Genomic DNA, 14,628 nt, shown 5'->3' with positions numbered 1-14,628 from the left:
ATCCATCCATTGTGTCAAGCACATTTGTACATTTGTTGTCATGATCATTTTCAAAACATTTTCTTTCTACTTGAGCCCTTGGTATCAGCTCATTGTTTTTCCCTCCCTCCTCCACCCTTCTTCATGGACCCTTGATGATTTATAAATTATTATTATTTTTCATGTCTTATACTGACCGATGTCTCCCTTAACCCACTTTTCTGTTGTCCGCCCCCCTGGGGGGGTTATATGTAGATCACTGTGATTGGTTCCCCCTCTCTCCCGCCACCCTCCCCTTCCCCTCCTGGTATTACTACTTTCATGATTGGTCCTGAGGAGTTTATCTGTCCTGGATTCCCTGTGTTTCCAGGTCTTATCTGTACCTGTTTCCATGCTCTGGTTTGGCTGGATTTGTAAGGTAGAATTGGGGTCATGATAGTTGGGGGAGAGGGGAGCATTAAACAACTAGAGGAAAGCTGTCTGTTTCATCAGTGCTATACTGTACTCTGACTGTCTTGTCTCTTCTTTGTGACCCTTCTGTAAGGGGCTGTCCAATTGTCTACACTTGGGCTTTAGGTCTCTACTCTGCAATCCCCCTTATTCACATTGTTATGATTTTTTGTTCTGGGTCTTTGATGCCTGATACTAATCCCATCAACACCTCATGATCACACAGGCTGGTGTGCTTCTTCCATGAGGACTTTGTTGCTTCTCAGCTGGTTGGCCGCTTGTTTATCTTCAAGCCCTTAGGACCCTAGATGTTATATCTTTTGATAGCCGGGCACCATCAACTTTCTTCACCACATTTGCTTATGCACCCATTTTGTCTTCAGCGATCATGTCTGGAAGCTGAGCATCATGGAATGCCAAGTTATTAGAAAAAAGTGTTCTTGGCATTGAGGGAGTACTTGAGTAGAGGTCCAATATCCATCTGTTACCTTAATATTTAACATATAAATATATGTACATTGGTCTATTTCCCTATCATTATATATAATTATATTTACATATGTACATCCCTGCATGTAGACCTCTAAAAATTTCCTTTACCTCCTAGTTCTTTTCTCTATTTTATTTTACTTTCCTCTTGTCCCACTATCACGTTTAGCCTTCATTTAGGTTTCAGTAATTCCTCTCGGTTACATTGCCCTTGATCAAGCTGGTTAACTACAAAATATAATCTAGATAAGAAGAGCATTCATACAAAGGTAAGTTCTCTTTGATTCAACCCAAGTATGAGGCTAAGTCAAAAAGCATTGCTACTAGGTTTCTAATTCATACATAAAAAGCAAACAAACCAACCAAATTCACTGCCCTCGAGTCAAATCATAGCAACCCAACAGGGCAGGGTGGAACTGCTTCTGTGTGTTTTTGAGGCTGTAACTTCTTATAGGAGCTGTAAATCCTGTCTTTATGCTGCAGAGGTTGGTGGTTTAGAACTGTTGACCCTGCAGTTAACAGCTCAACACATAACCACTACACCACCAGGGCTCCTCTAATTCATACATACACAGAGAAATCAGCCTAGGAGATGCTGATGTGGGGGCTTGAATTTATTTGCCCCTTGTAGAGCTGGAGAAGGTCAGACACCCAATGTCACTTCTTTCTTCAATAGGGTAATGTTTTCCAGTGACATTATAGTAGAATACCCCTTGCTATCCTTGAAGAAGGAGCAGGTGCATTGTTGTAATAGAAAAAAAAAAATCTCTAAAAGGAATACTTTAGAGCAATGGTTCTCAATCTTCCTAATGCCATGACCCTTTTAGTTCCTCTTGTTGTGGTGACCCCCAATCATAAAATTATTTTCGTTGCTACTGCATAACTGTAATTTTGCTAGTGTTATGAATCAGGTGACCCCTGTGAAAGGGTCGTTCAACCCCCAAAGGGGTCACGACCCACAGGTTGAGAACTGCTGCTTTAGAGGATGCTAAAAATGTTGTAGTGAAATGCACACCATACTTCAGGGGAGGATGAGAGAGATGGAAACACCACCTTCAGAAGTGTGTGGACGTAGAAGGAGGGTACATAAAAACACAACAGCTTTATATTTTGAGATATTTTTGTTTAGTAAAGATTTCTATGATTTTGTAGTGATACCTTTTTATTGGTCCTTCTATTTAATTTCTGCTATGTGCTCGCTAAATGAAAGGTTCAGCTAAAAAGATGAAGATCCTCAAGAGATGGGACTGACAGTGGCTGCAACAATGGGCTCAAACCCAACAACTGTGCAATGAGGCTACATCAGGCAATGCTTTGACCAGTTGTAGATAGGGTCACTATGAGTCGGAACTAACTCTATCGCACCTACGTTTGCTTAGCATTGTGTTATATGCCAGTGGAGCCCCCAAAGAAATACATATACATGTAATTATATTTAATATATAAAAGATGAAATATAGCTTCTAAGAAGGTAATTTGTAATTTAATTGTAGAGCCAACTCAAGTGTTTAAAACCTGAAGTTCTCAAGAGCACACCAAAACTGACTAAAATTAAATGTCAAATAGTCAATAAAGACAGCTGAGATGAAGAAAAATGATGAGCCAGAACAGTCATCAAAAGATTTAGGGATGAGGTTGCACTTAAAACAGTGCCCTGAACAATAGAGCTTAGATAGCAAATCGACCCCAAATTCACTGCCATCAAGTTGATTCGGGCAGGGTAGAACTGCCCCTGTGGGTTTCTAAGACTTTAACTCTTTAGAGGAATGAAAAGCGAAGCATGGTCTTTCTCCCAAGAAGGAGCTGGTGGTTTTGAACTGCTGACCGAGGTTAGCAGCCCAGCAGAGAACCACTACACCATCAGGGCTTAGATAGGGGCTCTCCAGACAGGACGTACAATACATGGTTTGTTTGAAGATTGTGAGGTGAAGGTGAAAAATGTCACGCTCTAAGCTTTGGTGTCTGCTTCTAAAGGGGTATGATTACGAATAGAGCGTGAGTCCTGAAGATGAGGGATGGAGATGAGTACAGTTTAAATGTGTGCATCGGAAAGTACAACCAGGCATTTTGACAGGCTGAGCAGTTTGAAACCACCCGTTGCTCTGCAGGAGAACTAGAGGCTTCCTACTTCTGTAAAGAGTTAGAATCTTGAAGGCCACAAGAGCAGCTCTCCCCTGCCCTGTAGGATCACTATGAGTCAGAATTGACTTGATGGGAGTGAGATGCAGCAGAGATGGGAGATAGGGGAAAAGATGGGAATTGGGACATCAGAATGAAATTAATGAAAACATTATGATAATGAATTAATGCATATAAGATCTCTGAAAGTTATACAAAAACGTAGAAGCAAAAATGAATGTTAAAAGAAAAAAATCCTTAGTGAAATGGCTATGAACAAGAAACAAAGAAAACCACGAAAGAGCCAAAATAGACTTCGTATGAAAAATATGAATGCTGTATGGAAACCTAAGAGGAAGTCTTTGGAAATGCCAAACCAAAGATGAAGTCAGAGCGATCACTGGGTTTGATGACAATGACACTGCTGGTATCACCACCTTTTATTACTTTTCTTTGTTGTTTTTTTTTAGTACTGATCATTACTTTTCCTGTTTAGAATTGAGGGGGGGCGGGGGAGGGGAGGGAAACGACTGTTAAAAAATTTGTCACTAGAGGGTGCTAGAGTTATTTAAGAAAAATCACTGGCTAGTGTAAGATGCACTTTTTTCCCCCACCCCTCTTCTAGTATGACTGTTATAATGACAAGGACTACATACAATGTTCTCATTTTAAGAGCATAAAAACTTGCTTAGGAATTAGGCATCTACTTATGTTTGATGCATATTTCTTTAGTTAAACCCTGAAAGATGAGCTGTCATTTATTCTACTATAGAAATGAAAAAGGTTAGAAATGAAGTGTTTCTATAGCAGAATGCACGATGCTAATTTTGTGGGTTATATCAGTAACAAAACATCTATCTGCATCCTGGGGTGTCTTCTTCAGAATGGAAAGAACAGCAGAGATGGTAAAAATAGCATCCTAGTCATTAATGTTTTTGTGAAGTTTAGTCATCGTGTTGTAGTTTAATTTTAAGTGAAGAAATTAGCTTGCCTGTGAATAGTATCATGTTTAAGTTTGAAAATATCACAAATCAGATGAACATTCTGAGACCTTGAAGAATGCAATTACTATCACTTAAATACAACTGTAGAGATTGTGTAATTGGGGATGTTCTGCTGTGCACAGTGTTAACACCACCACTACCACCACCACAGATAAAATAAATGATTAAAAACCCAAATACATGATTTTACAAATATGTGCCAAACACCTATGTCCAACACCGCATTGTCTCCAGGGGAACTGGAGGGCAAAGGGGAACGATGCAGACAGCCGTGATACCTGTTATCCTATGAGTCAGAAAGGCCTTTGTCTCTGACCTAAAAGTTTCATGTTCTCTCCCAGTAGCTAGGCAACTAGAAGGCTTGCATGTAAGATAAAATCTCAAGAGTCTTTACAGTTCTTGACAGCATGAGTTTCCTCAATACATTGGTTGTCTTATATTATTAGCATCTTTCCTGGAAACAAAACCCTTCAAACTCATAGCCACTGAGTCGATGCCAACTCACAGCGACCATTTCCTAAAGGCTCACACTAAAGCCCACTTCTCATTCTTGTAATAATTTCTTTTAAAGTCCAGTCTAGTTGCCATGGAATGATTCTGACTCATGGTCCCCTGTATGTCCTATATGTGTCAAAGTAGAACTGTGCTCCATAGGTTTATAAAGGCTGATTATTTGAAAGCAGGTTGCCAGTTCTTTCTTCCAAGGCACCTCTAGGTAGATTTGAACTTCCAACCTTTATGCTAGCATCTGGCAGCATTAACTAGTTGCACCACACAGGTACTTCTTAAGTATTTAACAAATGCTTAGTTTACTGTTTAAATTTACTTTCTGCTGAAAAGAGTTGTTTCTGTTTTCTGTACTGAACCCTGATGGATAAACATGCTCTATCATGCCAGAATGCCATTTTAAGTCTTTCAAATGTCATTATTATGGGAAATTTCTCAATGAAGAAATATTTGTCACTTAATTGTTACTTATAAATATTGTTTTTTAACTCTCTCAATACTATCACAGAGTTCTTGGAAGTGTGATGATAAAAGAGGGTTCCTTTTAAGAAAAGACAACCAACTTTTCTACTGGCTACAGAAAAGCCATTTTTAATATAAATTCATTATGAACCATTAACTTTTCTTTGGAAAAGATTTTCTCTTCTTCAAGCTTTGTATCTTCTAGAGAATAAGTAAGGATTATAGGGGAAAATCAGACACCAATGAAGTAAAATCACTTGGAATGGCTCTTCTATTCACAGTCTTTGTAACTCCCACCAAGTGACTGGGTGGGAGTATGCAAATAAGGTGTTAAAAACTCTAGATATTGGTTGGTTTTGCCATTCCTCTGGGTATAAGAGTGAGATCTACAGAGTCAGCAAGTGGAATAAGGGTTTTGGAGGGAGGGGGACACAGAGGGGTTGGTGGGATGAAGGGTTGATGACCATAGAGAAAAAGAATGTTTGGAAACTGCTTGGGGTCACAAACATACAACTTTGATGGATGTGATTGAACTAGGGAATGATTTAATAATGTATTAATCCCAATGAATCTGAAACAAAAAAGAGTGAGCCATCTTCGAAGCCGGCACAGAGGAGTCACATGAAGAGCCACCAGCAGAGCGTGTGTGAAATCCCTGCTTGAAGAGGCAGAGATAATCAAGGCTGCAGCCCTGAGGCCATGAAATAAAGCAGAGAAGCAATGCCAAGAGGCAGAGCTACAGTGGGCTTGCCAGCCCACAGAATATGTACAACTGAGTGCCTTCGGGGGTGGGGTGGGGGGTGGGGGTGGAGGCTGGTTTTCAGAGTGATGTGCCTAGTAGGCATCTGCCAGCACTAAAAGAACTTTGTAACAAGTGCAGGAGCAGGCCAAATGACCCCTTGGCTAAGAGGCATGGCTCGCATGGCTGAAAAGAAACACTGCACCCAAAGGCTGTTTCCTTAATGTTCTCTGGTCCTGACTGCTAGTAAACCCCCATGATGGTGGATATGATCTGTGAATTTTGTGTAGCTATTGAGATAGATCATCAAAGCCAGCAGAGAAGCAAAGCGTTGTAGGAGGAATGCTTGGCACTGGAATATGGTAAAGGAAGTTGCCAGGTGGAGGCATGTCTGACCTCTGCCTCATAGGAGTTATCCTTGGGCAGAGATGAAGTTGTATTCTCCTTCCCCTTGTGTAGCTGGAAGAGGTCAGAGGTCAGATATGGCAGTACCCAATTCCTAAAGCTCATTTTGTATTTTATTGCCTTGACAAATGTAGAGTATTTTACAGTACCTCCGCCGTTGTGAGAAAGATCTTATCCGTGATGTGCCTCAGTCCACAAGCGACAACACCAAGAGCAACTCCAGGGAACACATACGAATTGTTGCCTTGGCCAGGATACAAGGTCCGTCCATTTGGAAGAGTGACTGGATCAAAAGGGCTGCCACTGGCAAACACTGCACGGCCCTGCAACACAGGCACACAAACCACTTATTTTCAAAAGAAGGATTACTATTCCAGTTAAAAACAGACATGGGTAAATGTCAAAACAGAACTGCCTGTCAAAATATGGTTATTTTAGAAGAAATCTAGTTTTTCATTAATTCCCTAATTATCTGAGCAAATATTTGTGATGTTGGATAATACATTCTGGAGTGAGTTGTTATTATTGTTTATTGATTCCAAGAGAAGTTTATAGAATACTGTACACTCCAAGACTACTGCTCTGTTATCTCCAGGGGCCCACTGAAGGCCCACCAACAATGTGAATATAGAATTCCAATGATAGACTTTTGAAAATAAAAAGTGACTGCTCAATAGTAAACTACTGGAAATACTGATATTTTAGACTAGAGTTTAGTGACCCAAACACTTCCAAAATAATCATTTGGACAAATTCTATTTCTATATCGTAAAGAGCTATTTGGAAAATAATATAAGGAATGAACCCATTATCATAAGTGTGATTACCAATCAAGGGGAAAATAGGTTACTAACATTTGTCAACAATGAACTTTTTATTGTTTGTGTTTAGTCTTGATATATATTTTTTGAGGACATTCATTAAAACGACATTAACTTGAGGCCTGCTATGCTAATTAGCATTCCAAAGAGCTAATCCAAAGGGGGGCATACGTTGTATCTGAATGGGTGAGAGTTGTGATATAGTTGACAGTTTTAGGCTTCCAAAATATATAGACAAAACTCAATTATAATAGTAATTAGTTAAAATTCTATAAGTCTAAAGCAACAGATTCCCAAAGCAGAGCTTAAATGATGATAACTCACTGCCATCAAGTCGACTTTGACTCACAGCGATTCCATAAGCTAGGGTCTTTATGGGAGTCGACAGCATCACCTTTCTCTCACAGAGCGGTCAGTGGGTTCAAACTGCTGACTTGGTGGGGAGCGGCTCAGTAGACATTAGTGTTAGCTTAATATTCATTTTAAAAAGATGTTATGCCTTTTGTCTCTTTTTGAAGCTATGTAATATAGAGAGTCAATCTTCTTGGGAATACAAAAATGAAGATATCTAGAGATTCTCTTCGAGGTGTCTACAACACAGTGGATTTCTTGTACAAAATCAGGTTTTGTTTTCAGATAGTTCTGAAACTTTTATTTCTGTTTAGCAGAATTAATAAACATTTCCTTGCAAGTAACTTTCTGATATAAAGATTTGAAAATCGTAATAAAGAAAAAGAACTGCAACATTATATAAGCTGGTATATTTCCCTCCCCTTTCCTTGCTATTCTTCTTGCCAGTCTTTCTACAATCACCGATTTTCAAGGAAAAATGAAACTGAATAAATGATACTTAAACATATATTTATAGATATACTGTTCTTTTGGCGAAGGCAACCTAGCCACACCATTTTTAAGTGACAGTTTTCATGGCTCAATGACCTCATTTGTGACTCTTTCACTTGTGCTTGCAGAGCTGAAACCCCTGTCCAGGGCAATAAGCAGACCGTCCTGTGTTTTGTAACCCTTTGGCTGAACCGGTTTTCAAATTTTCAAGCCTTAAAATGATTTTAAAATCTATGTATGACCAAACAAGAGTACCACATAAGAGTATAAGAAAGAACACACGTTATTTTAGATGCATTAAAAGCACAACTCCATAAAATTGTGTGATTTAGTTTGTGTTTCGGGACAATGAAACGCTGAAGCCTGGAGGTCAGCAGCAATACAACAAGGCAAAGCCACTAAGAAGACACTCGTTTTTGACTATTTTGGGCATGGCACCATGCTAACATCTTGTTATTGCTCAGGGAGACTTTGGGTGTTGGTTTTAAGGATTTAAAAATTACTGAAGAATGTGAGGCAAATTCTCGAATCTACAGTTATAATTTTTTAAGATTATTGAGGACATTGATGTTACCAAAAACAACATTAATTCCAATAATGAGTATTTAAGGATATAATTTAAAAAACTTGAGTCATCAAGTACTGATTTGTAGAGTGAGATAACTTGATGGCATGTTTAACTTTTCTAGTTCACTATAGATTTATTTCTGAAATAAAAATGTTAGGTACATATGACTCAGCCTTTATTTTTCTATCAGGATATTTTCAAGTCTTGGAAGGGAAAAGAAGACTCTTGCCAAATATCTGTCAAATATGTATTCATACAAAAATGGTATAAGAAGTCTTTTTTTTTAATGTATGTACTGAGGACTTTTATCCAAGGCTGGCTGGATAACAAGGAAGCCACCCAAAAGTCCCACCCATGGCATGAAAAATCCAAACCCAAGATTTAGCAAAGCAAAAATAAAATTGTGGTTTTATACTGTATGATTCAGTGTTTTAGAATAGGTAGTTAAAACCTATTTTAATAAAGCATTTAAAACCACTATCTTTCCTTTTTATTTAACTTTTATAATATTTTAATCATGGATACTTCAAAGTCACTTGTAAAACATTATCAAGAAAACAGTTTATTTATTTGACTCAGGAAAAAAATTTACAAAAATATTCATGAAAAGTAAACAGATCTTATTCCTTCTGACCTGTTCACTTTTCTTTCTCACTTGGTTGTGTGTATATTTTTTTGCCACCCTACCCCCACCCCAACCAAAAAAAAAAAACATTGTGGTGTGTATAGGGATCCCTGGCAGGGTAAACTGTTAAGGGTTCATATACTAACTGAAAGATAGAGGTTTAAACCCTCTTCGAGGTGTCTTGGAAGACAGGCCTAGTGACTGCTTCTGAGACGTTACAGCTTTGAAAACTTGATGGTGCACACTTAGGGCTGACCGGAGTCAGAATCTACCCAATGACAACTAACAACAAGAAATGGAAAGCTTAGAAACCTTAGAAACACAGACTTTCCTTTAATGAATAAAAACTTTGCCATTGATATATCAGCTATACTTTTCCTTACCTGAGTTAGTTTATAGCACTGCTCTGCAGAGCATTCAGCTTTGCTAGTTGGATTACTCAAAGCAAAAATAATAGGCCGCTCATTAAAAGCAGCCATATCTTTGAGAATCTGCTCTGTGAATGCACCACCGATTGCAGCCACTCCTAATGAAGAGAGAGAAATCAGAAATTAGGACTATCATCAGTTAGTTCATCTAATAGCCCAGTGCCCAGAAAATAATGCAGCATGGCATGCCATTTCTAGCACATCCTCAATGAAATATAGAACATTTATTTGTGAAGTGTAGTGATAAAAAGATATGTTTGTTAACGTCAATAATTCTTGGGGCTACAATTCTATAAGTAAACACAAAATTACACATGTAACAAACATTATGACACATAATATACTGAGCTATATAGTCCCATAACTTGAAATTTTTGATTACAGGAATTCGTATCAGGAAAATTAAAATTATGAATAATATATATTATTTGGCTATAAGTAATCATATGGGCATGTTTCAATCTGTTCAGCTATGTGTGCTTTATAAACCAATGTTGACACCTAAGACAAGAGGTAAGGGTGGTTCCATGGCAGATTTTGCCTTCCTGGAAAGAGACCCAAGTTTGGGGTTTGATTCCTGGCCAATGCATGGCACATGCACCCATTACATCATTGCCATTGGAATTGTGTGTGTTGCTATGAGACTGAAGAGGTTTTAGAGGTGCTTGCAGACAATGATGGATAAAGAATAAAAGATTGTTCATCTACTTTTAAAAATCAACCAATGAAAATCCTATGATTCAACCATTATGGTCCAGTCTGCAATCAGTCTTGGGGGTGATGAGAGATTGGGCAGCATTTTGTTCTGTCACCCTTAAGGTCCCTAGGAGTCTGGGAGCCAACTCAGTAACACGTAAGGCAATCACTTGATTCAATTGTTTCATTCATTGAAAGAATTTTAAGAGAAAAATAAAGTAATTAAGAGAAACAAAGTTAAACTGTGCCCCGAATCTCAGCAAATAAGAAAATTAATTTGTAGAACACGGCAGCTTACCTATGAGAGCAGTTGGTTTTAGTTTTTGAACAATGGCTTCTAGGTTCTTCATTTCTTCATGCTCTTGGGCATATTCTTCTTTCTCTTGTGTTATTGAAGCACGTCCCTAAGTAGAGCAAATAAAAATAAATGATCATTCTGCTAAGGTATGTGTAAGTCAAAACTGTTTTAGAATGTTTTATATATTACCAGTACTCAAGCCTAACATGTATATGTATTACATGTTATACTTCTCCTGACTATCTCCTTTCCAATTGTCAGGATCTAATTTTATTGTAACTCAGTGTAAAGGAAACAACAGCCCTCACAACTTGACCAATAGACAATACCGTGGTAAATGAAGGGACGATGGAAGGTGTCGAGGATTTCATTTTACTTAGATCTACAATCAATGCTCATGGAAGCAGCAGTCAAAGAATATAGCTTGATTCCTGGTGGACAAGACCTCTTTAAAGTGTCCACGCTGAGGAAAAGGTGCACTTAATCCAATCCATATTATTTTCAACCACCTGATATGCATGTGAATGTTGGCAATGAATAAGGAAGACCACAGAAGAATCAGTGCATTTGAATTATGGTGTTGCTGAAAAATATCAAAAGTATGGATTGCCAAAAGCAGAAACACATCTGTCTTAGAGGAAGTACAACCAAAATGCTCCTTAGAAGATGAGACATGTTTATCAGGAGAGATCCGTCTTTGGAGAAGACATAATGCTTGGTACAATGAAGGCACAACAACAAAAGAGAAAGCCCCTCAACAGTGTAGATTAATGATGTTAATATGCATTATTACCATAGTGGCTACACCGATGTGCTCAAATAGAACAATACTTGTGAGGATGTGGCAGGACAAGGCAGTGTTTCATTCTATTGTGTATAGGATTGCTATGAGTCGAAACTGGCTTGATGGCACCTAACAACAACAATTCTATTTAGTCTTTCAACAAGTAGCATTGATGCATTAGACAATAGTCCAGGTAATGGAGGTCTAGCAGTCAACAAAGTCCCTTCCTAATTTAATCCTAAACATTCTAAGTCTACCCAGAAACCAGCCTTAGCAAATGGGAATGCACAATGTGATTTAAATAACAACATTGCTTACTATACATTAATATGAGTGTTTTAGTCTTTGGAGTTAGTTTTAGCTGCACTACCAATTTATGTACCCTTAAGAATGAAAAATGACCCCTGGTTTGAGCAGTGGGCTACACACTGGGCTGCTAACCAAAAGGTCAGCAGTTCAAAGCCACCAGCAATTCCACAAGAGCAAGCTGAAGCTTTCTACTTCAGTAGCAAGACTTACAGTCTTGAAAGCCCATGAGGGCAGTTCCACTCTGTCCTATAGTTTGCTATGAGTTAGAACTGACTTGATGACAGTGACCTTGAGGTTTTTGAGAGAAGAATAAAAATTGCTGTTGTGTTTATATAATGTTCATTATAAATTAAATATCATGTTTAGATCACAATACAAATTATGACATAAATGTTCACTTTTCCAGCGGAGAGGAAGGTCCGTGGTTAGAACCTACAGCAGAATCTCTGTGGGAGAAAACCCTGGGGACCTGCTCCCGTCAAGAGTCAGCCTAGGAAAATCCGACGGCCGTTGTGCTCGGCACTACATCCTACAGGGTCCCTCTGTGTCGGAATTAACTGGACCGCATGCACTGGAACACGAGCTTTTCTGAACAAGTATCTTTGTGATTTTAATTTTTGAGTGAGACTGTGCCATGTGTTGCTCAGGAGACAACATCTAATTGGAATGTTCTAACTACAAATTTTAAGATCTTTTGGCTACACAATAAGTCACACCCTACATTTACACAGTCATTTACAGCTCTAAGTTGTTTTGACATCTTTCATTTGGTACCTTCGGCAATCTTGAGACATGAGAGGAACATTGAGATTCAGAGATATTAATCACTTGTCCAAAGCAAGTGACTATATTGGGCTGCAAAGCCTTTCCAATGCAGCACTTTACCATCCTGGAGAAGAAGCTCTACAGGCGGTAAACATTCAAGTGGCTAATCCCCCAAATGGTACCATGTTTGTATTGTAAAAGGTTACGATTTTATTCCTTGTTTAAAAATAATTCATGTGAATTACAGAGAATTTGAAGCACAAGAACTTTTCTGTGCCTGTGTCCTTATCTGTAAAACACAATGATAGGAAGTTCTAACCCAACAGGTTGTTTGTGGATTAAATAAAATCATAGATGTAAGCACTTAGAATAGTGCCTGGTTTATAGCAAGAGGTCAATAGATGGGAGTTGCTGCTGTAATTAAAATGATCATGCAGAAGAGAAGACAAATTTCAAGCACTCATAATTTTGGTACATTTTCTTCTAGGCTGCTGTGACGTGCCAGTTATGCATCACCATTTCCCTTTGATCATGCCATTAGATCGGCTGGCTTCCTACCTTTTCTACATACTAATCTGAGACAATGAAAAAGAATCCTAATTCATTCATTCAGAATCAGACTTGAAGCTTACTGGGTAATAGCCATGTTAGCAGACAGCACTTCAATTCTTTAGTAACAAATGCTTGAGTATTCTTAAATTCTTATTTATCATGCTTATTCAAGGGAAATTAGTGAAAAGAATCAGATAATTTTGTTTCCATTTCCACCAGGAATCATCAGATTGTTCAATAACACCTAATTACTATCATAGCCTTTTTAGGATGAGTCGTAAGTCCAAAAGAACAATGAGTTGATGCGAACCTAGACTGGTTTTGTAAGTTAAAACTATATACCTTCAAATAGTTGTTATTGTCTGAAATAAGATTCTTAAATTCTCCCTTAAAAAGGATTTAAAGTATATTTTGTTAAACTATGCCAATACTGAAATCTTTATAATTCTTACTAAAGCTGGAGGGGAAGAACTAGCTGATTCCCCATCCTCAGCTTTCTTCACCTCACACCTGAGTGATTTATCTCATTTTCCTATCTCACCCATAGAGCTTACTCTAGCATAATCATAGTAGGTACAAAGCAGCTAGATCTTATAATATGTTAGTCACAGGTGAAAAAACACAGGTATTTGCCATGCCAAATAATTCCCCAGAAATCCTTGGATGATTGTGTGACTGACATAGAGAAAGTGGTCATTTGCCCATTGGCTCCAATTGCTCACTATCCCTTTGTGTGTGTGCTCTTTGTCGTGTGCTTTTGTAGTTCCTACCTTTGTCCACGTGACTTACTTTGACCATTAAAATGTGAACTCAGCTGACAAAGTGCTAGTGCCAAGCTGGTGTCCTAAGAGGCACTGGTGTTTCCATTGACTCCCTAGTGCCTTGCTGTCGTTTTCCAAGTGCATGACCTGGCCAGCCTGCTGCTCCAAGCGGGCTGAGGACTTGTGACGAAGACCTGGACTCAACCTGTCCTTGCCACCCCAACAAAATCATATGAGCTGCCCCAGTCTGTGGAAAATAATTCTTGTATATGTTACTGACATTTGAGGCGTTGGGTAATATAATGATAGCCAACTGCATAGGAAGTGGCTGTAGTTTTGACTATACATCCCATCATCTTTTTAACGCTGCATTGACCCTATCTACTGCACTGTGAGTGAAAGTTTACTTTCCTGGGACGTATTTTTGTCTTTGTGTTTTTAGGATTCCTTGTACATAATTTTAACCAGAATCTAGCTAATATACATGTTTAAACTAGTAGTCTCTTCACTGTAGATACATGAATATAGTATAGTCGCAATCAGAGATTGTCTTATTGAGTCTCTTTCAGGAGGGCCAGTGACTAAATTATTAAAACCAAAAAAGTGTTCTGTGCAATTTTTGAAGATTGCCAGTAATGTAGACTTCATCATTTTTCCTATATTTAAATGAATCTTTTTGAATTCCCAACTAAATTTCTGCGATTTTTGTGGAACTCTATACCACCATTTAAAAATAACCTTTTTTTATATGTATTTGAAGATATTGAATCACATTTTCTCCTTCCCCAGGCAAGGATCCCCATGATTTTAATCTGTTCTACTGGATCATCTTCTTTTGAAGGTGGCTCTTCTCTAAACCCTAAGATCTTTCATTGACCTGTAAATGCCATTCAAATGAAAACAGTACTCCATCAAAGGAGTAACCAATGGTGAAATGTGTTCAAGGAATTACTGCACTTTCTAGTTCTGAACTTTGTTTCTATCTTTCTCTGTTTGGTTAAATCAGTATCGGGTTTACTTCTTGA

At 38.3% G+C, this 14,628-nt stretch overlaps 1 protein-coding gene across 1 annotated transcript in view; it reads right to left on the bottom strand.

Annotated features, from left to right (window-relative positions):
- Positions 1 to 14,628, bottom strand: part of ME1 (malic enzyme 1) — a 178,235-nt gene that overhangs the window by 7,164 nt on the left and 156,443 nt on the right. The window contains exons 10-12 of the mRNA XM_004696285.3: positions 10,433 to 10,538; positions 9,394 to 9,536; positions 6,303 to 6,476 (exon numbers count right to left, since the gene is read on the bottom strand). Of these exons, the coding sequence (XP_004696342.2) occupies positions 6,303 to 6,476; positions 9,394 to 9,536; positions 10,433 to 10,538 (423 nt within the window). The remainder of the gene's footprint in view (positions 1 to 6,302; positions 6,477 to 9,393; positions 9,537 to 10,432; positions 10,539 to 14,628) is intronic.

The sequence above is a fragment of the Echinops telfairi genome, unplaced genomic scaffold (genome assembly GCF_000313985.2).
Source record: "Echinops telfairi isolate 266 unplaced genomic scaffold, ASM31398v2 ScPeMD7_3533;HRSCAF=4204_0, whole genome shotgun sequence".
Taxonomy (NCBI): domain Eukaryota; kingdom Metazoa; phylum Chordata; class Mammalia; order Afrosoricida; family Tenrecidae; genus Echinops; species Echinops telfairi.
Note: the sequence above shows the minus strand (reverse complement) of the source record. Positions and strands in the feature narration are given on the sequence as shown.